General features: G+C 44.5%; 1 protein-coding gene across 1 annotated transcript; it reads left to right on the top strand.

The window, feature by feature from the left end:
* On the top strand, positions 1–20,763 carry LOC112238727 (E2F transcription factor 3). The gene is made up of 7 exons (XM_042310301.1): positions 1–490; positions 5,825–5,930; positions 8,494–8,713; positions 13,366–13,527; positions 13,856–13,970; positions 15,310–15,481; positions 18,563–20,763. The coding sequence occupies exons 1-7, from the start codon at positions 242–244 to the stop codon at positions 18,826–18,828; spliced, it is 1,290 nt and encodes a 429-aa protein (XP_042166235.1). The 5' UTR covers positions 1–241; the 3' UTR covers positions 18,829–20,763.
* The last annotated feature ends 5,352 nt before the right edge of the window (positions 20,764–26,115 follow it).

Below are 26,115 nucleotides of genomic sequence, written 5' to 3'. Positions count from 1 at the left end.
CCCTTATTCATTGTCAGCTTCCTGGAGCCATTTTTTAAACATCCAGAACGGAGCTTTCGACTCAATCAAATCCGTTGCATCTTCTCGTTTTAGAAACGTATCGTTTATACAATTTGAACGAATGGGCATGTAAGATATTAGTCTAACGATATCCCTGATTATTTTGGGTCGAGCCGAGACGAACTTTGAGGAGAAAGTGCTCCAAAGTAGCGGAGGTACAAACGGACATTTGACCCTGAAGATGAGAAAGAGGGGAGTCCCGGAAAAAGTCCTAATTTCAGGGGTCGGAGGCTCCTCCATGGACAAAAAACAAACGGTTATGACCCGGTACAGCAATGCGACATATTATCAGATTTTAACACCTCCGCCCTGCCCGAACCAGACTAACAATGTCGGTGTCGCAGACCCGACCGTGAGTCAGCTTTACACTACACCCATAGGGGTGTCTACAAACGGGACAGGACCGCGACCAGCCCTCGGAAGACCCCCGGTAATTTATAACACGATGGCTCTTTTGGCATACATATATGAAGTGCAAGCTGACCAGTTAGCTAATAACTGTGTATTATGTTCGCTAACTAGTGACATATCCTAGTTATTTAACTAGTACCATTAGCTAGTTGGCTACAATTGCTAGCAAGTAGTAGTAGTAGTAGTAGTAGTAGTAGTATACAGTGCTAGCTTTTTTAAATTTAGCTTAATACACTACTAATTTATGTTTTACTGCACACAGTCACACGTTTTTGTGATGCACCACTTGTAACTTTTCCCACTTCGAGTTGTCCCCTTCGACAGTGGATTTATAAAAGGGTTATATTGAAGAACAATGGGTAAACTAGTTAACTTTAATTAGGTTTAGATACCTAGTTAGCCAGATGGCAAGCATACACCACGTTAGTTGGATAGCCAACACAGCTAGTTAGTGAACTATGGTCTTATTTGACACGTTTTAAACCAATACACCTCGTCGTCCATATCCAGCAGCAACCACAATTCTTAAAGTTTTGATCTGCTGAAATTATATCGTAATAATAACCCCCAATCAATCTTTAATAAAAAAAATATATATATAATCGACAACAAACAAACGTGTCTTATTCATGGTACCTAGTTAGTAAAATGCCATCGGCTAGCGCTAAATCAAAGGGAATATAATTCTTTAAAAAACAACCAGAAACTAGGCCTTAAACCACACTTGGAGGGGGATGGGGTGAATCCGGTCCCCGTGTTACTGTGGGACGCAAGTTTCTGTTGGTTGCGTTTCCCCCATTTTGTGATTCTTCGCTCCCGGCGGCTCAAAAAAACCGCGTGTGGAGTCAAACTGAAAGGTATTTACCATAAGTCCCCTCGTTGTCATAAAACTAAAAGTGCACCAACTATCTGTCACGTCGCTCGATAGCTATAATGCATTGTTTTGATAGCCAACATGGAGTCATACCACGAGGAAGTCCCAACACATTTCAGATTTTGTTGTTGTAAGCTGCTTGCCACACACACAGGAAGATTCATATTAACTCACACTAAGAAATCATTTATGCAAAAGCATTTAAGGTGGGACTCTAACCCGAAACATACTTGGACCACAGTTCAAAGAATCAAGCAACTTGCAATGTACCAATGTAAAGTAAACACATCATCAATGTGGAAGGAGAAGTGCTATGGCCAGTAGTCTGCTCTATAGATATGCCAGCCTTTCTCCTGAGATAAACTAGGTGTCCTGATCTCACTTGACCGTGTTTACATTTGCAACCAGTATCCCTGTAGTATTCAGGATACTCAAGTAGTCTGTTTTTGAGTGGACGCATATACACATCATATCCCGTTTTACAATAACCCCAAACAGATTGTATCCCCGTTCTGAGAAACCTGGATAAAATGCCTGGGATATGCTCATCTAAGACTGGGTACTGTGGCATGTAAACATCTTTTTTTTTTTTTTTTTTTTTGATCTGCCGCAAACTTACTTCTGCAAATCATGGGTAATTGTGTGATGTTTTCATCTGATTGTAAAAACAAACGACTTCAAAAAGTAGGCTACCTGTTCAGTTTGATTCACCATAATGAATTTACAACATACTACTTTCACCTCTAATTTAGACGAGTTTCTGCTTATAATTTCCCGACATTTGGCTGGTCATTTGTTTGTCAACTATAGATACATGCAGCTTATTTTCTGTCACAACTGGGCTCCTGAGTGACACAAGGGTGGTTGTGATACAGCCTGGAATCAAACCAGGGTCTGTAGTGAGGTGTCATGTTGTAAATTCATTATGGTGGATCAAACCGAGCGGGTAACCTACATTTTGAAGTCGTTTGTTTGACAATCAGATGAAAACAGGTGTCACTACAGACCCTGGTTTGATTCCAGGCTGTATCACAACCGGTCGTGATTGGTAGTCCCGTAGGGCGGCGTACAATTGGCCCAGCGTTGTCCGGGTTTGGCCGGGGGGTAGGCCGTCATTGTAACTAAGAATTTGTTCTTAACTGACTTGCCTAGTTAAATAGAAAGAAAGACTAAATAAAGGAGTGCTCACCAGAATGTCCTACATTGATAGAATGAATGCATTAGTCATCTATACTAAACGAAAATATAAACGCAACAATTTTATATAAGGAAGTCTGTACAGTGTAATAAATTCATTAGGCCTTAATCTATAGGATTTCATGACTGCCCAGCCAATCTGAATGAGTTTTTCCACACAAAGGGGCATTAATACAAGCAGAGGAACTCCAGTACGAAATGTCATCAGTTTGACCGGTTTCAAGGACATTAAAAGAGGATAAACACAAAGACTTCAGTTTGTCTTGGGTGCATATTTTATATTCTGTGGTTGAAATACTGTCTGCTTGCATAAGTGTCAACGATATAACACATTACAAGCACCTTCAACATTTTCTCGAGATGCTGAAATAAATCGTATTTCTCCACTCTTGTTTCCCAAAACAAACTTAATATTTGTTGTATAATTTCACTGCATAATTCTGCAGTAGTTTATATCCTGTTACATGTGAGAGGTTATCGGTCTACAGTCAGTGTCCATATTTCAGTTTATATTCTGTTCTATATTCTGTCTACTAGGTTACGCTGTAGTATTAGGTTACGCTGTAGTACTGGGTTACGCCGTAGTACTAGGTTACGCAGTAGTACTAGGTTACGCAGTAGTATTAGGTGACGCAGTAGTAGTAGGTTACGCCGTAGTACTAAGTCACGCCGTAGTACTAAGTCACGCCGTAGTACTAAGTCACGCCGTAGTACTAAGTCACGCCGTAGTACTAAGTCACGCCGTAGTACTAGGTTACGCAGTAGTATTAGGTTACGCCGTAGTACTAGGTTACGCAGTAGTACTAGGTTACGCAGCAGTACTAGGTTACGCCGTAGTACTAGGTTACGCCGTAGTACTAGGTTACGCAGTAGTATTAGGTTACGCCGTAGTACTAGGTTACGCCGTAGTACTAGGTTACGCAGTAGTACTAGGTTACGCAGTAGTACTAGGTTACGCAGTAGTACTAGGTTACGCAGTAGTACTAGGTTACGCCGTAGTACTAGGTTACGCCGTAGTACTAGGTTACGCAGTAGTATTAGGTTACGCTGTAGTACTAGGTTACGCAGTAGTACTAGGTCTCGCAGTAGTACTATTAGGTGTACTTGGCTTACAGAAATAATAATAAATAGATATTTTATAGCACATTTCAAAGAATCTCAAAGCACATAAAATATAGCCAGCCAACAGTTTGAGCTGGAAAGGCAGTGGGGGTTTAGTGGAGAGGGCATCGATGGGACTGCCAGGGAGAAAACAAAGGCAGTGGGGTTTAGTGGAGAGGGCATCGATGGGACTGCCAGGGAGAAAACAAAGGCAGTGGGGGTTTAGTGGAGAGGGCATCGATGGGACTGCCAGGGAGAAAACAAAGGCAGTGGGGGTTTAGTGGAGAGGGCATCGATGGGACTGGGACTGCCAGGGAGAAAACAAAGGCAGTGGGGGTTTAGTGGAGAGGGCATCGATGGGACTGCCAGGGAGAAAACAAAGGCAGTGGGGGTTTAGTGAGGGAGAGGGCATCGATGGGACTGCCAGGGAGAAAACAAAGGCAGTTTGGGGGGAGGGGGGCAGGCCCTCTTTCACAGCCCACCTCACCTGCTTCTCTGAATGGCCAGTCAGTCCGTTGGGCTACTTCTCTGGTTCTGGTCCTCCATTGCCAGGAATGTAGCACCCACCTGGGTGAAAAGCCACCACATCTTGGCAGTGATTTAGGAGCATTCCCTGAACTTCCTCTGGACACGGTATGCAGTCCTTGATGTAGTAATAGTTCCAAACAGATTGAATAAAAACCTGAATTATTTTAATCTAAACAGCTAGCTGTCAAGCCAAAATATATACACTTTGTATCACTATCCTGCAACTCATGACCACAGGATAAAAAATGAAATAAAAAAAATTAACACCTATAAATATGTGAAATATTTAGAGCTCGTTGCCTAGGTCAACCTTATTTATTTAACCTTTATTTAACTAGGCAAGTCAGTTAGGAACACATTCTTATTTACGGCGCTAGGAACAGTGGGTTAACTGCCTTGTTCAGTGGCAGAACGACAGATTTTTACCTTGTCAGCTCGGGATTGAACTTGCAACCTTTAGGTTACTGGCCCAACTCACTAACCACTAGGGTACCCTGCCGTCCCTACACTCTAACCACTGGGCCACCCTGCCGTCCCTACACTCTAACCACTAGGCTACCCTGCCGTCCCTACACTCAAACCACTGGGCCACCCTGCCGTCCCTACACTCTAACCACTAGACTACCTACCGTCCCTACACTCTAACCACTAGGCTACCTGCCGTCCCTACACTCTAACCACTAGACTACCTGCCGTCCCTACACTCTAACCACTAGGGTACCTGCCGTCCCTACACTCTAACCACTAGGGTACCTGCCGTCCCTACACTCTAACCGCTAGGTACCTGCCGTCCCTACACTAACCACTCTAACCGCTATGGTACCTGCCGTCCCTACACACTAACCACTAGAGTACCTGCCGTCCCTACACTCTAACCACTAGGGTACCTGCCGTCCCTACACTCTAACCATTAGGTACTTGCCGTCCCCCACACTCTAACCACTAGGTACCTGCCGTCCCTACACTCTAACCACTAGAGTACTTGCCGTCCCTACACTCTAACCACTAGAGTACCTGCTGTCCCTACACTCTAACCACTAGAGTACCTGCCGTCCCTACACTTTAACCATTAGGTACCTGCCGTCCCTACACTCTAACCACATGAGTACCTGCCGTCCCTACACTCTAACCATTAGGTACCTGCCGTCCCTACACTCTAACCACTAGAGTACCTGCCGTCCCTACACTCTAACCATTAGGGTACCTGCCGTCCCTACACTCTAACCATTAGGTACCTGCCGTCCCTACACTCTAACCATTAGGGTACCTGCCGTCCCTACACTCTAACCACTAGAGTACCTGCCGTCCCTACACTCTAACCACTAGAGTACCTGCCGTCCCTACACTTTAACCATTAGGGTACCTGCCGTCCCTACACTCTAACCACTAGAGTACCTGCCGTCCCTACACTTTAACCATTAGGGTACCTGCCGTCCCTACACTCTAACCACTAGAGTACCTGCCGTCCCTACACTCTAACCATTAGGGTACCTGCCGTCCCTACACTCTAACCACTAGAGTACCTGCCGTCCCTACACTCTAACCATTAGGGTACTTGCCTCCCCTTAGACTCTGTACGCTGTGACCCTTGAGGGTTGTTTTCCATCTGAAGGTTTCCAGATGTTCAACCTCTGTATAACTCTTCTGTCTCAGGCGAAGCGTCGGTTGGAGCTGGAGGAGAGGGACCAGTACACCACTGAGCCAATCAGTGAGCCCAGAGCTAAGAGAGCCACCACACACTCCCTCAGAAGAACCCAGAGTAAGTGACTGGGGGGTAGTTGACACACACACACACACTTACTTACCCCACCAGACATGCCACCAGGTGTCTTCACAGTCCCCCAAATTCCAGAAAGCGTACAGTATTATATAGAGCCATGATTACATGGCACTCCCTTCCATCTCATAATTGCTCAAATAAAAAGCTAATTCTCTGAAGTAACAGCTCAGGACACAACGCCTCTCCTCTATTTGAACTGGGTAGTTGTTGTGTAAACATTGACGTTGGCTACGTGTGTGTTGAAAGCAACAACATGTAGTTCTTGTACATGAATGTTCTGTGTTGTGTAGAACCCGCAGGAAGAGTAGCGGCTGTTTTTGCAACAGCTAAATGAGGATCCTAATGAAATACCAAAATCCCGTGCTAAGTGACGTTACGTTTTTTTAGTCATCACGCGGAAGATGTTTTCCAGAGCGACTCACAGCTCAGCATTGCTTTATTCAGGGAGACTTTTAACAGTAGCCTCGTGGGTTTACGCGAATGGTTCGTTTAACTGATAGTGTAGCAGTAGTCAGTCTGCAATATGAGGCTAGACTTTACTGTGGATTTAGTTCAGTAGACATTCTACCAGGAGATGTTATTGTCAGACATCAGGGATCCTGTATGGGAGGAGAAGAGACACAGTCCTGGTACGAGTCAACAGGACAGCCGTGAGTTGGGGACGAGAGAGCACTTTGGAGCAGAGGTCAGGTTAGATGAAGTAGGGAAGAACATGTTCCAATCTTCTGGACAGCGACAGAGGTGTTTTGGCTGTTCAGGAGGGGCTCCGAATAGGAGAAAGGCTGTTCAGGAGGGGCTCCGAATAGGAGAAAGGCTGTTCAGGAGGGGCTAACCCGAATAGGAGAAAGGCTGTTCAGGAGGGGCTCCGAGCTCCTAGGAGAAAGGCTGTTCAGGAGGGGCTCCGAATAGGAGAAAGGCTGTTCAGGAGGGGCTCCGAATAGGAGAAAGGCTGTTCAGGAGGGGCTCCGTCTAGGAGAAAGGCTGTTCAGGAGGGGCTCCGAATAGGAGAAAGGCTGTTCAGGAGGGGCTCCGAATAGGAGAAAGGCTGTTCAGGAGGGGCTCCGAATAGGAGAAAGGCTTTTAACTGCCACTTCTTGTGTGAATATGTCCTTTGTCTGTGCAGCTGAATGACCCAATGGGTGAATAAACTTGGGTTGAGCTTCACTGATCATCCACAACATTTTCTAAGGTTAATTTGGAACCTAACACTATTGAAACACTTCACTAACTCTAGGTTGAAGGAAAGGAGACGAGGAAGAAGAGACAGGCTTGATGACAATGCCGCAGGCAGGAACACCAATGTTTGTTGAGAGATTCGGTCCCACCCATGCCTTGGGAACATTGTTGTTCCTTCCCTGGTCTGACTGTGTGTTCCGGGGCTGACTGTGTGTTCCTGGGCTGACTGTGTGTTCCTGGGCTGACTGTGTGTCCCTGGGCTGACTGTGTGTCCCTGGGCTGACTGTGTGTTCCTGGGCTGACTGTGTGTTCCTGGGCTGACTGTGTGTTCCAGGGCTGACTGTGTGTTCCTGGGCTGACTGTCTGTGTTCCTGGGCTGACTGTGTGTTCCTGGGCTGACTGTGTGTTCCAGGGCTGACTGTGTGTTCCAGGGCTGACTGTGTGTTCCTGGGCTGACTGTGTGTTCCTGGGCTGACTGTGTGTTCCTTCCCTGGGCTGACTGTGTGTTCCTTCCCTGGGCTGACTGTGTGTTCCTTCCCTGGGCTGACTGTGTGTTCCTGGGCTGACTGTGTGTTCCTGGGCTGACTGTGTGTTCCTGGGCTGACTGTGTGTTCCTGTCTGTGGTAACTAACCCATCTCCCTCTCTCTCCAGCTCCTGTCTGTGGTAACTAACCCATTCTCTCTCTCTCCAGCTCCTGTCTGTGGTAACTAACCCATCTCTCTCTCTCCCTCCAGCTCCTGTCTGTGGTAACTAACCCATCTTCTCTCTCTCCCTCCAGCTCCTGTCTGTGGTAACTAACCCATCTCTCTTCTCTCCAGCTCCTGTCTGTGGTAACTAACCCATCTCCTCTCTCTCCAGCTCCTGTCTGTGGTAACTAACCCATCTCCTCTCTCTCCAGCTCCTGTCTGTGGTAACTAACCCATCTCCTCTCCCTCCAGCTCCTGTCTGTGGTAACTAACCCATCTCTCTCTCTCTCTCCTGTCTGTGGTAACTAACCCATCTCCCCTCTCTCCAGCTCCTGTCTGTGGTAACTAACCCATCTCCTCTCCCTCCAGCTCCTGTCTGTGGTAACTAACCCATTCTCTCTCTCTCCAGCTCCTGTCTGTGGTAACTAACCCATCTCTCTCTCTCTCTCTCTCCAGCTCCTGTCTGTGGTAACTAAACCCATCTCTAACTAACCCATCTCTCTCTCCAGCTCCTGTCTGTGGTAACTAACCCATCTCCCCTCTCTCCAGCTCCTGTCTGTGATAACTAACCCATCTCCTCTCCCTCCAGCTCCTGTCTGTGGTAACTAACCCATCTCCCCTCTCTCTCTCCAGCTCCTGTCTGTGGTAACTAACCCATCTCCTCTCTCTCTCTCTCCAGCTCCTCCCTCCCCATTAGAGAAGACCAGGTATGACACATCTCTATGCCTCCTGACCCAGAAGTTTGTCCAGCTGCTGGCCCAGTCCAGTGACGGTGTGGTGGATCTGAACCGGGCCGCGGAGTCCCTCAAGGTGCAGAAGAGACGCCTCTATGACATCACCAACGTCCTGGAGGGGGTGCATCTCATCAAGAAGTCCTCCAAGAACAATATCCAGTGGCTGTGAGTGGGGGTGGGGTTTGATACATGGCTGTTAGTGGGGAGGGGGCTTGATAACCCACGTGGTAACTAACCCATCTCCTCTCTCCTCCAGGGGGGGCTTCCCCTCTCTCTCCATACATGGCTGGGAGTGGGGGGGCTTGATACATGGCTGGGAGTGGGGGCTTGATACATGGCTGGGAGTGGGGGGCTTGATACATGGCTGGGAATGGGGGTTGATACATGGGGGGGCTTGATACATGGGAGCTGGGGGCCCAGTAAATGACGGGGGGGCTGATACCGGGGGGGAGGTGGGGGTGATCACACGTCCTGGGGGGTTGATACATCAAGGGGTCCTTGATATCCACGGCTGTGAGTGGGGGGGGGGGCTTGATACATGCCTGTTAGTGGGGGGGGGCTTGATACATGGCTGTGAGTAGAGGGGGCTTGATACATGGCTGTGAGTGGGGAGGGGGCTTGATACATGGCTGTGAGTAGAGGGGGCTTGATACATGGCTGTGAGTGGGGGGGGCTTGAAACATGGCTGGGAGTAGAGGGGGCTTGATACATGGCTGTGAGTAGAGGGGGCTTGATACATGGCTGTGAGTGGTGATACATGGGGGGGGGCTTGATACATGGCTGTGAGTGGGGAGGGGGGCTTGATACATGGCTGTGAGTGGGGGGTGATACATGCCTGGTGGGGGGTCTGTGGATGACCTTGATACATGGCTGTGAGTGGGGAGGGGGGGCTTGATACATGGCTGTGAGTGGGGGGTGGGGGTCTGTGGATGACCTTGATACATGGCTGTGAGTGGGTGGGGGGGTCTGTGGATGACCTTGATACATGGCTGTGCAGAGCCAAACTGATTTGCACTTCCTGGCTGAAAAAGCACCAAAGTTGGTGGAACCCGTGCTGTAACGGACAATATCCCACTTAGACAAGTTCTTCCAGGTTAAAAGTATTTTGTAAGGCGTTCCAAGACTATGGTGATGGAGTACATAAAAGCCCTTTTACCAAATCAGTTCGGACATTTGGAACAGTTAGCAGGATAAAGTCCAGAGAACGAAGACAGTACCCACCACATTTCTGAACAATAAAAATGCACAAATAAAAAGTTAGTAAACCCCAAATGGCTTTGTAAATAAAAGTATACCAGTGCCTGAGCCTACGAGTGACTAGAGAAGGCCAGCCAACCCTGGTATACAAAGTGCAGTGGTGCGTAAGGGTTTTGCAGTTTAAAATAAATCTCAAAGTGCCATGGTAAAGGGTGTCAATTGATCTCAAACACTGAGCGGAAGCATTCATATATAAAATATCCCCATAGTCTAGTAAAGGCATAAATGTAGCTGATACTAGCCTCCTTCTGGCTTCAAAAGAAAAACAGGCCTTATTCCTAAAATAAAATCCCAATTTCAGCTTCAATTTTTTTTGTAAGTTGTTGAATATGCAATTTAAAAGAGAGGCCGTCATCAATTAAATTTCCAAGATATTTACATGAGGTTACAACCTCAATCTCCTTGCCCTGACAGGTAGTAATAGGGGAAAGGTTCAGAGGTCTATTTCTTGCATTAGAAAACACCATTAGTTTAGGTTTGTCAGTATTGAGGATAAGCTTCAATTGACACAAGGTATGTTGAACAGTATAAAAAGCAGTCTACAAGTTCTGGAAAGCTTTTGTAAGAGACGAGGCACAACAATAAATACACAGAATCCTCAGCATAAAAGTGAAGTTGTGCATTTTGCACATTTTTGTCTAAATTATTTATATAAATAGAGAATTAGAGGGGACCAAGTACAGAGCCCTGGGGCACACAAATACAGACAGCCAATTTAACAGACATGAGCCCATCAAATTGAGTGCACTGAGTTATATCAGACAGATAGTTAGCAAACCATGCAACTGCATGCTCCGAAAGACCTACACTCGACAATCTCTGCCTCAGTATATTATGATCAACTGTATCAAAAGTCTTAGAGAGATCAATAAAAAGTGACACAGTGCTGTTTTTTTGTCAAGGACTTCAGTGATATTTAAAACCTTCATGGCTGCTGTAATTGTGCTATGCTTCTTCCTGAAGCCCGATTGGTACATTGATTAAATAGAGTTAGTAAATAATTATTATTTCAGCTGTTCACTCACAAGGGCATCCAAGTATTTTCACCAGTGGTGACAGCATTGAGATTGGCCTATAATTATTTAAAAGAGTTGGATCTCCCCCTTTTTTAAAAGTGGTCGGACAAATGCTGATTTCCAGATCTTTGGAAATTCATTACATTCCAGGGTTAGTGTCACGTTCTGACCTTGGTTCCTTTGTTTTGTCTTTGTTTTAGTTTGGTCAGGGCATGAGTTGGGGTGGGCAGTCTATGTTCCTTTTTCTATAATTTGGGATTTCTGTATTTGGGGTGGTATGGTGTCCAATCAGAGGCAGCTGTCAATCGTTGTCCCTGATTAGGAACCATACTTAGGTAGCCTGGTTTCACTTTTGAGTTGTGGGTGTTTATTTTTCCGTTTCAGTGTTTGCACCATTCGGGACTGTTTCGGTTTTCATTGTGATTCTCTTGTTCTTTTGTATAAATTTTCCATTAAATCATATTATGGATACATACCACGCCGCATTTTGGTCCTCCGGTCCTTCCTACTCCTCCTCCTCCTCAGAGGAGGAGGAAGACAACCGTTACAGTTAGATTGAACAGAGATGTAAGTGGTTCAGCTATGAAATCAGCTGCCAGATATAAAAAGCAGGGATCCAAAAGATCAGGACCTGCAGGCTTTCTCTGATCTAAGGACTTCAGGGCATTATGTACCTCCTGCACTGAGAATGGCAAAAAGCTATAAGTTTGACCAGCTCTCACTGGTTCATCCACACAGGGTTGGACAGAGACAGAGGACACTGGTTCATCCACACACAGGGTTGGACAGAGACAGAGGACACTGGTTCATCCACACAGGGTTGGACAGAGACAGAGGACACTGGTTCATCCACACAGGGTTGGACAGAGACAGAGGACACTGGTTCATCCACACAGGGTTGGACAGAGACAGAGGACACTGGTTCATCCACACAGGGTTGGACAGAGACAGAGGACACTGGTTCATCCACACAGGGTTGGACAGAGACAGAGGACACTGGTTCATCCACACAGGGTTGGACAGAGACAGAGGACACTGGTTCATCCACACAGGGTTGGACAGAGACAGAGGACACTGGTTCATCCACACAGGGTTGGACAGAGACAGAGGACACTGGTTCATCCACACAGGGTTGGACAGAGACAGAGGACACTGGTTCATCCACACAGGGTTGGACAGAGACAGAGGACACTGGTTCATCCACACAGGGTTGGACAGAGACAGAGGACACTGGTTCATCCACACAGGGTTGGACAGAGACAGAGGACACTGGTTCATCCACACAGGGTTGGACAGAGACAGAGGACACTGGTTCATCCACACAGGGTTGGACAGAGACAGAGGACACTGGTTCATCCACACAGGGTTGGACAGAGACAGAGGACACTGGTTCATCCACACAGGGTTGGACAGAGACAGAGGACACTGAATCAAACCAGATGATAACAATGTGGTCATTGAAACAATTCAGCATTTCAGTTTTGTCGTATACAGCAACAGAGTCCTTCAAAACACATGACGGTAATTCATTAACATGACTGGTACCAGACATCCAGAACGTTCTAGGGTCATTCAGGGTCATCAGTGGTAACAGACATACAATATTCAGAGTTGGTCTTCCTGAGAAGAAGAGAACACTGGTTTCTTAACGGCCTAAAAATAAGCCAATCAGCATCAGAACATGATTTCCTGCTTTAGCCCAGGATAGATTACTGTCCTGAATAATACAAGACAGCTGAGAAGAAACCCATTATCCCTCCCTTTAACTCTGAACCTGTTAACATGTCCTCTCCTCCTGTGTGTTAGCATGTCCTCTCCTCCTGTGTGTTAACATGTCCTCTCCTCCTGTGTGTTAACATGTCCTCTCCTCCTGTGTGTTAACATGTCCTCTCCTCCTGTGTGTTAACATGTCCTCTCCTCCTGTGTGTTAACATGTCCTCTCCTCCTGTGTGTTAACATGTCCTCTCCTCCTGTGTGTTAACATGTCCTCTCCTCCTGTGTGTTAACATGTCCTCTCCTCCTGTGTGTTAACATGTCCTCTCCTCCTGTGTGTTAACATGTCCTCTCCTCCTGTGTGTTAACATGTCCTCTCCTCCTGTGTGTTAACATGTCCTCTCCTCCTGTGTGTTAACATGTCCTCTCCTCCTGTGTGTTAACATGTGCTCTCCTCCTGTGTGTTAACATGTCCTCTCCTCCTGTGTGTTAACATGTCCTCTCCTCCTGTGTGTTAACATGTCCTCTCCTCCTGTGTGTTAACATGTGCTCTCCTCCTGTGTGTTAACATGTCCTCTCCTCCTGTGTGTTAACATGTCCTCTCCTCCTGTGTGTTAACATGTCCTCTCCTCCTGTGTGTTAACATGTCCTCTCCTCCTGTGTGTTAACATGTCCTCTCCTCCTGTGTGTTAACATGTCCTCTCCTCCTGTGTGTTAACATGTGCTCTCCTCCTGTGTGTTAACATGTCCTCTCCTCCTCCTGTGTGTTAACATGTCCTCTCCTCTCCTCTGTGTGTGTGTGTGTGTGTGTGTGTGTGTGTGTGTGTGTAGGGGCTGTAGCCTGTCTCCAGAAGGAGTGGCCAGTGTCCAGACCCCTGGCTCTGTGGGTAAACAACTGCTAGAGTTGACCCAGGAGGAGAGGAGACTGGATGAACTCATACACACCTGCACACTCATCGTCCAACAGATGACTGAAGACACACCCACAAGGAGATAGCCTTCCTTTACAACCCTGCTGTGTGACTGAGATCTAATTGTGTCTGTTGTCCAGTGTGTGAATTGGTTTGCGTTTACAGCTTTTCTTCTCAGCACACGTGTGTCTGACGAGTGTCTGACTGTGTGAGAATCTGTATCTGACTGTGTGTGAGAATCTGTATCTGACCGTGTGTGAGAATCTGTATCTGACTGTGTGAGTGACATGCTGTGTGAGTGACATGCTGTGTGAGTGTGTGTGTGTGTGTGTGTGTGTGCGTGCGTGCGTGCGTGCGTGCGTGCGTGCGCGTGCGTGCGAACGACTACTTTTTCCTTAACCTCTGGGTACGTTGGCGTACATATCGTATGATGATGTGAAAAGGATTCCTAGTCTGAATGACCAGACGGTCATCATGGTCAAAGCCCCTGCTGAAACCAGGATGGAGGTGCCAGACCTTGCAGAGGTACACACACACACACACACACCCTAAACAGAGACCAAACAGGGATCCTGGTAACACTTCCTCTCGTGTCACCCCTTCAAATGAGTGATTTCTGCTATTTCAGCCACATCCGTTGCTGACAGGTGTATAACATCAACCGCACAGCCATGCAATCTCCATAGACAAACATTGGCAGTAGGCTGGCTGGCACCGTATTCGAAGAGCTCAGTGACTTTCAAAGTGACACCGTCGTAGCACCTCTCCAACAAGTCAGTTCGTCAAATGTCCGCCCTGCTAGAGCTGCCCCCGGTCAACTGTAAGTGGTGTTATTGTGAAGTGGAAACGTCTAGGAGCAACAACGGCTCAGCAGTGAAGTGGTAGACCACACAAACTTGCAGAACGGGACCGCCGAGTGCTGAAATGCATACATTTTTTTGTCTGTCCCCGGTTGCAACACTCTCGCGACTATCGAATTCCAAACTGCCTCTGGAAGCAACGTCAACACTATCACTGTTCTTCTGGAGCGTCATGAAATGGGTTTTCATGGCCATGCAGACGCCCACAATCCTAAGATGGGTTTGGTGGATGCCAGCAGAACGCTACCTACCCAACAGCGTTGTGCCAACTGTAAAGTTTGGTGGATAAATAATGGTCTGGGGCTTGTTTTCGTGGTTCGTGCCCCTTTAGTTCCAGTGAAGGGAAATCTTAACGCTACAGCATACAGTGACAGTGTAGACGGTTCTGTGCTTCCAACTTTGTGGCAACAGTTTGGGGAAGGCCCTTTCCTGTTTCAGCATGACAAAGCCCCCACGCACGAAGCACCATACAGAAATGATTTGTCGAGAGTGGTGTGGAAGAACTTGAGTGGTCTGCACCGAGCCCTGACCTGAACCCCATCGAACACCTTTGGGATGAATTGGAACAGCGACTGCTAGCCAGGCCTAATCGCCCAACCTCAGCGCCCGATCTCACTTATGCTCTTGTGCCTGAATGGAAACAAGTCCCCTCAGCAATGTTCCAACATCTAGTGGAAAGCCTTCCCAGAAGAGTGGAGGCTGTTATAGCAGCAATGTTCCAACATCTAGTGGAAAGCCTTCCCAGAAGAGTGGAGGCTGTTATAGCAGCAATGTTCCAACATCTAGTGGAAAGCCTTCCCTGAAGAGTGGAGGCTGATATAGCAGCAAAAGTGGAAAGCCTTCCCTGAAGAGTGGAGGCTGATATAGCAGCAAAAGTGGAGCTCAACTCCATATTAATGCCCATTATTTTAGAATGAGATGATCAACAAGCAGGTGTCCACATACTTTTGGTGTATGATTGGTTGTAAGTTTGGTTGATACATTTTTTTTGATTGCCCTATCAGAGTCTCCAGGTCCACTTGAGCAGCACCCAGGGTCCAATAGAAGTCTTCCTGTGCTCAGATGATCACGCCCCTTCCTCCCCACTGAAAAACAACTCTGCGCCGAACGAAAATGGACATCCGTCTTCGTCCTATGTCAGTGGAAACTCCACATCCTTCCTCAAGGTGTCACAAGGTGAGCCCATGGACTTAGATAGAAATCGCGTCACTGTTATCTGTCCCATTATGACGTCTTGTGAGGGCACGGGCAACACCATTGAGGCCACCTCCATTTTGAAGTAGTCTGTTTTCGTCTATTATTTTGGCAAACAAACTGAAAGGGTGCAAACTGGCCCCTGTTGTGTGTCTGAACGGGTAAACGGCCAAGGTTTGAGATGTACGGTCACCTGCAGTTATGGAATGTTGGCTCACAAGTACATTTTAATTGGCTGATCCCTCCTGACGACCTGGATGGAATCGTGTGATCTTTCCTTAACCTATAGGAAGTCCCGGCCAGATGACTACTACAAAATGATCAGCGTCTTTAACCCTCCTGTGTTCCGGGTCGAATTGGACTGAGTTACAAGTTTTCTCTCTGAAAAAATGTAGTTCATTTAATCGGATTGTCATAAGGGTCCGTGACTTTGTCCACACAGGACATCTGAACACACACAATAATGACGATTTTCATTACATTTTGGGTGTTTTTATTTAACTTTTGGACACCTGTGGTGTTCCTGATCAAAAATGACCGGTCATTAGAAACTAATAGGTGAGACTACAATTAGTGTATAAAAATTGAGTTCAGGCACATGCTCATTCATCAGATGGACACACTTCCTCTCCCAGACCCCCACATGCATTTGATCGTGTAAACACACACACCTCACTCCCCTTCTTGGCTTCCATGGCAACCCCCACGGAACCCCACCTGTTGTCGTTCTCACAAACTATCGCAACATTGTTTCAATAATATATAGACCTTTTCTCGCAGTTTTGATATATAAAATATTTTTGAGGCCTTGTTCACAATTCATTCTGTGGCAGCACAATGACCAAACTATATACTGTATGTGAGGCTCTTGATCATCTCTTTGATCATGTCGCTGGTGAGCAGGAGAGAGGCCAGACAACTGACAGTGAAGATGCATTAGAGGAGAAAGTAGTTTGATAAATACGCACAATATACTTCATCTGAGTACTTGTTATATTCAAAATAATCCATACATTATACTTTTTTTTTTTAAACTTAAAAACGAGTTGTATGAGCTCAGGTCAATGAGGCCTACAGGCCATAAATAGTTGTATGAGTTCAGGTCAATGAGGCCTACAGGCCATAAATAGTTGTATGAGCTCAGGTCAATGAGGCCTACAGGCCATAAATAGTTGCCATAAATAGTTGTATGAGCTCAGGTCATGAGGCCTACAGGCCATAAATAGTTGTATGAGCTCAGGTCAATGAGGCCTACAGGCCATAAATAGTTGTATGAGTTCAGGTCAATGAGGCCTACAGGCCATAAATGAGGCCATAAATAGTTGTATGAGTTCAGGTCAATGAGGCCTACAGGCCATAAATAGTTGTATGAGCTCAGTTCAATGAGGCCTACAGGCCATAAAGGTATGAGCTCAGGTCAATGAGGCCTACAGGCCATAAATAGTTGTATGAGTTCAGGTCAATGAGGCCTACAGGCCAGGCTCAGGTCAATGAGGCCTACAGGCCATAAATAGTTGTATGAGCTCAGGTCAATGAGGCCTACAGGCCATAAATAGTTGTATGAGCTCAGGACAATAAGGCCAACAGGCCATAAATAGTTGTATGAGCTCAGGACAATAAGGCCAACAGGCCATAAATAGTTGTATGAGCTCAGGTCAATGAGGTCTACAGGACATAAATAGTTGTATGAGCTCAGGTCAACAGGCCTACAGGACATAAATAGTTGTATGAGCTCAGGTCAATGAGGCCTACAGGCCATAAATAGTTGTATGAGTTCAGGTCAATGAGGCCTACAGGCCATAAATAGTTGTATGAGCTCAGGTCAATGAGGCCTACAGGCCATGAGCTCAGGTCAATGAGGCCTACAGGCCATAAATAGTTGTATGAGCTCAGGATGAGACCTACAGGCCATAAATAGTTGTATGAGCTCAGGTCAATGAGGCCTACAGGCCATAAATAGTTGTATGAGCTCAGGTCAATGAGGCTACAGGCCATAAATAGTTGTATGAGTTCAGGTCAATGAGACCTACAGGCCATAAATAGTTGTATGAGTTCAGGTCAATGAGGCCTACAGGCCATAAATAGTTGTATGAGCTCAGGTCAATGAGGCCTACAGGCCATAAATAGTTGTATGAGCTCAGGACAATGAGGCCTACAGGCCATAAATGTATGAGCTCAGGTCAATAAGGTCTACAGGACATAAATAGTTGTATGAGCTCAGGTCAATGAGGCCTACAGGACATAAATAGTTGTATGAGCTCAGGTCAATAAGGTCTACAGGACATAAATAGTTCTATGAGCTCAGTTCAATGAGGTCTACAGGACATAAATAGTTGTATGAGCTCAGGTCAATGAGGCCTACAGGCCATAAATAGTTGTATGAGCTCAGTTCAATGAGGCCTACAGGCCATAAATAGTTGTATGAGCTCAGGTCAATGAGGCCTACAGGCCATAAATAGTTGTATGAGTTCAGGTCAATGAGGCCTACAGGCCATAAATAGTTGTATGAGCTCAGGACAATGAGGCCTACAGGCCATAAATAGTTGTATGAGCTCAGGTCAATGAGGCCTACAGGCCATAAATAGTTGTATGAGCTCAGGTCAATGAGGCCTACAGGCCATAAATAGTTGTATGAGCTCAGGTCAATGAGGCCTACAGGCCATAAATAGTTGTATGAGCTCAGGTCAATAAGGTCTACAGGACATGAATATCACATAGAAGTTCAAAACCTGTAATGTTCACATGAACTGAAGTTGATAGAAAGATCGAACACAACATTAGGTGATAATATATGTATTATTATGGATTTATAATCAGCTATAACGGTGGCGGCCATTTTGGACCGGGAACACAGAACGAATTAACATGAAACGAACGGAACAGGAGGGTTAATGTTGCCGCCCGTGTTTAAACATGGTTTTGGGCACTATAGAGTCCTCTATCTAGCTCTATGGGTGAGGCCCACCTTCAGACTTAATTCTGTGGTGAGTTATTGTAAACTAACTCTCACCTTTCTCTCACCTTTCTCTTTCCTCTTCTTGTTCTCTACCCATCTCTCACCAGAGGGTAATAACTACACCGGTACCAGTTTCTCCAACGCCCTGTCCAGCCTCCCAGCATGCTCTGCGGTGACAGTTACTCCTGTCTCCCCCCTGCCCTCCTCCCTCACCTCCCTCCTCCCCCTCCAGGACGTTGACCAGGAGCCCTTCATCCCCCTGTCTCTCGTGGGGGATGACTACCTGCTTAGCCTGGGCGAAGACGAAGGCATCAGTGACCTGTTCTCCTACGATCTGGACCGGCTTCCATTAGACAACCTGCTCTGTAATTGAGTGAAATGTAATCTCAGCGGCCATTTTGGGGAATTTTAGTTTGGCCATTTGGTGGCCAGATTCATGGTCCCAATGTGGTTGTTTCCAGTTATAAAGAACTGATTTAGAGCCCAGTGGGCTCTATGGAATGCAGCACAGCGGCCATTTTGGAGCAAGGCTTTGTTTTCTTGACCTTGTGGACTGGACTGCTCATAGAGGACCTGCTGTGTAATTGACCCCTGGCCAGCGACGAGAGAAGGGTATAGAGCTGATCAAAGGAAGTAAGTTTCAGGTCAGACTCACTGTAGGGGTGAATTCTGTGGCTGAAAGAATGGACAAAACCCCTTCTCAAAGCCCGTCTTTCTGGTTTTGCACTGACAGGCAAACCAACATCCTAAACAATCACTCATTCTCCATAGCAGACTGTTATCTAAATGAACTGTTCTCATTTGAAAGCAGAAATTGTCCCTAACAGAGATGAGTTATGGACGTTAACCCCTGAACACAGATTCTTACCCATATCTACGGTTGTGTGACTGTTGTGTTTTATAATGTGACCCGATGATTGGTCCTGGTTCTCAGCTCACCAGAGTAGAGCAGACCCGGTATCTACGTCCCAAGATGGTGATCTCTGCCTGGGCATCAATTTAAAAAAATTGCAAGAGGTACCTGGTCTTCCACATGGAGCCTTCTGACTCAATACTGGAAGAGACTGACTGGTAGTGTTCAGATAACCAAAGTATGTACTGAAAGATGGGCCTTCTCCTGATATAACGGTTTGCTACACAATTGGTGTATGTTTTGTTTGTTGTTTAGAGGAGGAAGTGAATATTGCTCCTGTTTCCGTGTGGGACATCCACTACATGTCCTTCTCCTGCTGTTGATTTAACTTCTTTAATATCCAGGGATGAGCAATGTGCCTCCACACACACACACACACCACCATGCAAGAGTCACGTAGACAAGCCCCCATTTTTTGTTTTAGCCATGCTAGCAGCCAAGCATGCTAGCAGCCAAGCATGCTAGCAGCCAAGCATGCTAGCAGCCAAGCATGCTAGCAGCCAAGCATGCTAGCAGCCAAGCATGCTAGCAGCCAAGCATGCTAGCAGCCAAGCATGCTAGCAGCCAAGCATGCTAGCAGCCAAGCATGCTAGCAGCCAAGCATGCTAGCAGCCAAGCATGCTAGCAGCCAAGCATGCTAGCAGCCAAGCATGCTACTTATTGAATAACTAACGTATTACCCAACTCACAGTCAATTCTCAGGGCTCCCAAATTACTTTCTACTTGAAATACAATTTTATTACTTAATTAAAACGTACAAATGGATTCTAATAAATATTTTTTGTGCCAGATATTCTAATAAGGTAGGATGTTTTTATTTTTTTATCTTACACCCAATCATTAACCCATGGATGGATATACATTTTTAAAAATGTACCCTTCGATTAGTTTAGACATGTGACCTTTAAACTACCCAAACATACGGTATATTCACCTTTCCTTTGTGGGCTGAATCTGCCTGGTTTTAGAGAAGTGCTTTACTAGATGGTGTCCTATTGCCTTTACTAGTGTATGCTGTTGGACCAGAGAAGTCCTTACCAAGAAGTCCTTTTTTGAGCCAATTGACTGATATGAAAGTATGTTGGAGAACAGACATGTCCTAAACGGAACGATATACTGTATTGTCGTCTTACAGTAATGTGTTTTTTATTTTTTTTACATGTTAAGTCATTTCGAAGGTACTGTACTAGAATCTGTTTGTGTTTTAGTTTTTTAAGGTATTCTGGTGATAGTTTGGTTTACCAGTCTGTTTCTACATTGTTTGTAAATGACAATGAGTTAACGTTACAGCACAAACAGATCTGGGACCAGGCTAGTCTTGATATTTCTCCCAGGTGTTGTTGTCTGTGTCACACTGCTTTACTTTATCTTGGCCAGGTCGCTCTTGTAAATGAGAACTTGTTCTCAACTAACCTACCTGGTTAAATAAAGGTGTTCTCAACTAGCCTACCTGGTTCAATAAAGGTGTTCTCAACTAGCCTACCTGGTTAAATAAAGGTGTTCTCAACTAGTCCTACCTGGTTAAATAAAGGTGTTCTCAACTAGCCTACCTGGTTAAATAAAGGTGTTCTCAACTAGTCCTACCTGGTTAAATAAAGGTGTTCTCAACTAGCCTACCTGGATAAATAAAGGTATTCTCAACTAGCCTACCTGGTTAAATAAAGGTGTTCTCAACTAGTCCTACCTGGTTAAATAAAGGTGTTCTCAACTAGTCCTACCTAGTTAAATAAAGGTGTTCTCAACTAGGCCTACCTGGTTAAATAAAGGTGTTCTCAACTAGTCCTACCTGGTTAAATAAAGGTGTTCTCAACTAGTTCTACCTGGTTAAATAAAGGTATTCTCAACTAGCCTACCTGGTTAAATAAAGGTGTTCTCAACTAGCCTACCTGGTTAAATAAAGGTTTTCTCAACTAGCCTACCTGGTTAAATAAAGGTGTTCTCAACTAGTCCTACCTGGTTAAATAAAGGTGTTCTCAACTAGTCCTACCTGGTTAAATAAAGGTGTTCTCAACTAGCCTACCTGGTTAAATAAAGGTGTTCTCAACTAGCCTACCTGGTTAAATAAAGGTGTTCTCAACTAGCCTACCTGGTTAAATAAAGGTGTTCTCAACTAGCCTACCTGGTTAAATAAAGGTGTTCTCAACTAGTCCTACCTGGTTAAATAAAGGTGTTCTCAACTAGTCCTACCCTCAACTAGTCCTACCTGGTTAAATAAAGGTGTTCTCAACTAGTCCTACCTGGTTAAATAAAGGTATTCTCAACTAGCCTACCTGGTTAAATAAAGGTGTTCTCAACTAGCCTACCTGGTTAAATAAAGGTGTTCTCAACTAGCCTACCTGGTTAAATAAAGGTGTTCTCAACTAGTCCTACCTGGTTAAATAAAGGTGTTCTCAACTAGCCTACCTGGTTAAATAAAGTTGTTCTCAACTAGTCCTACCTGGTTAAATAAAGGTGTTCTCAACTAGTCCTACCTAGTTAAATAAAGGTGTTCTCAACTAGCCTACATGGTTAAAGAAAGGTGTTCTCAACTAGCCTACCTGGTTAAATAAAGGTGTTCTCAACTAGTCCTACCTGGTTAAATAAAGGTGTTCTCAACTAACCTACCCGGTTAAATAAAGGTGTTCTCAACTAGCCTACCCGGTTAAATAAAGGTATTCTCAACTAGCCTACCTGGTTAAATAAAGGTGTTCTCAACTAGTCCTACCTGGTTAAATAAAGGTGTTCTCAACTAGTCTACCTGGTTAAATAAAGGTGTTCTCAACTAGTCCTACCTAGTTAAATAAAGGTGTTCTCAACTAGCCTACCTGGTTAAATAAAGGTGTTCTCAACTAGTCCTACCTGGTTAAATAAAGGTGTTCTCAACTAGCCTACCTGGTTAAATAAAGGTGTTCTCAACTAACCTACCTGGTTAAATAAAGGTGTTCTCAACTAGCCTACCCGGTTAAATAAAGGTGTTCTCAACTAGCCTACCTGGTTAAATAAAGGTGTTCTCAACTAGCCCTACCTGGTTAAATAAAGGCGTTCTCAACTAACCTACCTGGTTAAATAAAGGTGTTCTCAACTAGCCTACCTGGTTAAATAAAGGTGTTCTCAACTATTCCTACCCGGTTAAATAAAGGTGTTCTCAACTAGTCCTACCTAGTTAAATAAAGGTGTTCTCAACTAGCCTACCTGGTTAAATAAAGGTGTTCTCAACTAGCCTACCTGGTTAAATAAAGGTGTTCTCAACTAGTCCTACCTAGTTAAATAAAGGTGTTCTCAACTAGTCCTACCTGGTTAAATAAAGGTGTTCTCAACTAGCCTACCTGTTTAAATAAAGGTGTTCTCAACTAACCTACCTGGTTAAATAAAGGTATTCTCAACAAGCCTACCTGGTTAAATAAAGGTGTTCTCAACTAGCCTACCTTGTTAAATAAAGGTGTTCTCAACTAGCCTACCTGGATAAATAAAGGTGTTCTCAACTAGCCTACCTGGTTAAATAAAGGTGTTCTCAACTAGTCTACCTGGTTAAATAAAGGTGTTCTCAACTAGTCCTACCTAGTTAAATAAAGGTGTTCTCAACTAGCCTACCTGGTTAAATAAAGGTGTTCTCAACTAGTCCTACCTGGTTAAATAAAGGTGTTCTTCCTACCTGGTTAAATAAAGGTGTTCTCAACTAGCCTACCTGGTTAAATAAAGGTGTTCTCAACTAACCTACCTGGTTAAATAAAGGTGTTCTCAACTAGCCTACCCTGGTTAAATAAAGGTATTCTCAACTAGCCTACCTGGTTAAATAAAGGTGTTCTCAACTAGTCCTACCTGGTTAAATAAAGGTGTTCTCAACTAGCCTACCTGGTTAAATAAAGGTGTTCTCAACTAGCCTACCTGGTTAAATAAAGGTGTTCTCAACTAGCCTACCTGGTTAAATAAAGGTGTTCTCAACTAGCCTACCTGGTTAAATAAAGGTGTTCTCAACTAGTCCTACCTGATTAAATAAAGGTGTTCTCAACTAGCCTACCTGTTTAAATAAAGGTGTTCTCAACTAACCTACCTGGTTAAATAAAGGTATTCTCAACAAGCCTACCTGGTTAAATAAAGGTGTTCTCAACTAGCCTACCTGGTTAAATAAAGGTGTTCTCAACTAGCCTACCTGGTTAAATAAAGGTGTTCTCAACTAGCCTACCTGGTTAAATGAAGGTATTCTTAACTAGTCCTACCTGGTTAAATGAAGGTGTTCTCAACTAGCCTACCTGGTTAAATAAAGGTGTTCTCAACTAACCTACCTGGTTAAATAAAGGTGTTCTCAACTAGCCTACATGGTTAAATAAAGGTGTTCTCAACTAGTCCTACCTGGTTAAATAAAGGTGTTCTCAACTAGTCCTACCTGGTTAAATAAAGGTGTTCTCAACTAGTCCTACCTGGTTAAATAAAGGTGTTCTCAACTAGCCTACCTGGTTAAATAAAGGTGTTCTAAACTAGCCTACCTGGTTAAATAAAGGTGTTCTCAACTAGCCTACCTGGTTAAATAAAGGTGTTCTCAACTAGTCCTACCTGGTTAAATAAAGGTGTTCTCAACTAGTCCTACCTGGTTAAATAAAGTTGTTCTCAACTAGTCCTACCTGGTTAAATAAAGGTGTTCTCAACTAGTCCTACCTGGTTAAATAAAGGTGTTCTCAACTAGCCTACCTGGTTAAATAAAGGTGTTCTCAACTAGCCTACCTGGTTAAATAAAGGTGTTCTCAACTAGCCTACCCTGGTTAAATAAAGGTCAACTAGCCTACCTGGTTAAATAAAGGTGTTCTCAACTAGTCCTACCTGGTTAAATAAAGGTGTTCTCAACTAGCCTACCTGGTTAAATAAAGGTGTTCTCAACTAGTCCTACCTGGTTAAATAAAGGTGTTCTCAACTAGTCCTACCTGGTTAAATAAAGGTGTTCTCAACTAGCCTACCTGGTTAAATAAAGGTGTTCTCAACTAACCTACCTGGTTAAATAAAGGTGTTCTCAACTAGTCCTACCTGGTTAAATAAAGGTGTTCTCAACTAGCCTACCTGGTTAAATAAAGGTGTTCTCAACTAGCCTACCTGGTTAAATAAAGGTGTTCTCAACTAGCCTACCTGGTTAAATAAAGGTGTTCTCAACTAGTCCTACCTGGTTAAATAAAGGTGTTCTCAACTAGCCTACCTGGTTAAATAAAGGTGTTCTCAACTAACCTACCTGGTTAAATAAAGGTGTTCTCAACTAGCCCTGGTTAAATAAAGGTGTTCTCAACTAGTCCTACCTGGTTAAATAAAGGTGTTCTCAACTAGTCCTACCTGGTTAAATAAAGGTGTTCTCAACTAGCCTACCTGGTTAAATAAAGGTGTTCTCTAAACCTAACTAAAGGTGTTCTCAACTAGCCTACCTGGTTAAATAAAGGTGTTCTCAACTAGCCTACCTGGTTAAATAAAGGTGTTCTCAACTAGTCCTACCTGGTTAAATAAAGGTGTTCTCAACTAGCCTACCTGGTTAAATAAAGGTGTTCTCAACTAGTCCTACCTGGTTAAATAAAGGTGTTCTCAACTAGTCCTACCCGGTTAAATAAAGGTGTTCTCAACTAGTCCTACCTGGTTAAATAAAGGTGTTCTCAACTAGCCTACCTGGTTAAATAAAGGTGTTCTCAACTAGTCCTACCTGGTTAAATAAAGGTGTTCTCAACTAGCCTACCTGGTTAAATAAAGGTGTTCTCAACTAGTCCTACCTGGTTAAATAAAGGTGTTCTCAACTAGTCTACCTGGTTAAATAAAGGTGTTCTCAACTAGTCCTACCTGGTTAAATAAAGGTGTTCTCAACTAACCTACCTGGTTAAATAAAGGTGTTCTCAACTAGCCTACCTGGTTAAATAAAGGTGTTCTCAACTAGTCCTACCTGGTTAAATAAAGGTGTTCTCAACTAACCTACCTGGTTAAATAAAGGTGTCCTCAACTAGCCTACCTGGTTAAATAAAGGTGTTCTCAACTATTCCTACCCGGTTAAATAAAGGTGTTCTCAACTAGCCTACCTGGTTAAATAAAGGTGTTCTCAACTAACCTAACTGGTTAAATAAAGGTGTTCTCAACTAGCCTACCTGGTTAAATAAAGGTGTTCTCAACTAGTCCTACCTGGTTAAATAAAGGTGTTCTCAACTAGCCTACCTGGTTAAATAAAGGTGTTCTCAACTAGCCTACCTGGTTAAATAAAGGTGTTCTCAACTAGCCTACCTGGTTAAATAAAGGTGTTCTCAACTAGCCTACCTGGTTAAATAAAGGTGTTCTCAACTAGTCCTACCTAGTTAAATAAAGGTGTTCTCAACTAGTCCTACCTGGTTAAATAAAGGTGTTCTCAACTAGTCCTACCTGGTTAAATAAAGGTGTTCTCAAAAGTTAAATAAAGGTGTTCTCAACTAGCCTACCTGGTTAAATAAAGGTGTTCTCAACTAGCCTACCTGGTTAAATAAAGGTGTTCTCAACTAGTCCTACCTGGTTAAATAAAGGTGTTCTCAACTAACCTACCTGGTTAAATAAAGGTGTTCTCAACTAGCCTACCTGGTTAAATAAAGGTGTTCTCAACTAGCCTACCTGGTTAAATAAAGGTGTTCTCAACTAGTCCTACCTGGTTAAATAAAGGTGTTCTCAACTAGCCTACCTGGTTAAATAAAGGTGTTCTCAACTAGTCCTACCTGGTTAAATAAAGGTGTTCTCAACTAGCCTACCTGGTTAAATAAAGGTGTTCTCAACTAGTCCTACCTGGTT

The sequence above is a fragment of the Oncorhynchus tshawytscha genome, linkage group LG31 (genome assembly GCF_018296145.1).
Source record: "Oncorhynchus tshawytscha isolate Ot180627B linkage group LG31, Otsh_v2.0, whole genome shotgun sequence".
Classification (NCBI taxonomy): domain Eukaryota; kingdom Metazoa; phylum Chordata; class Actinopteri; order Salmoniformes; family Salmonidae; genus Oncorhynchus; species Oncorhynchus tshawytscha.
This window is presented reverse-complemented; position numbering and strand designations above follow the sequence as displayed.

Excerpts from the sequence above, each read along its gene's own strand:
- LOC112238727 (XM_042310301.1), top strand. The coding sequence starts at position 242 with ATGAGAAAGAGGGGAGTCCCGGAAAAAGTCCTAATTTCAGGGGTCGGA. Across the intron at positions 13,528-13,855 it reads GAAGACACACCCACAAGGAG|GTTGGCGTACATATCGTATG; the intron begins ATAGCCTTCCTT and ends ACCTCTGGGTAC. Across the intron at positions 15,482-18,562 it reads CTTCCTCAAGGTGTCACAAG|AGGGTAATAACTACACCGGT; the intron begins GTGAGCCCATGG and ends ATCTCTCACCAG.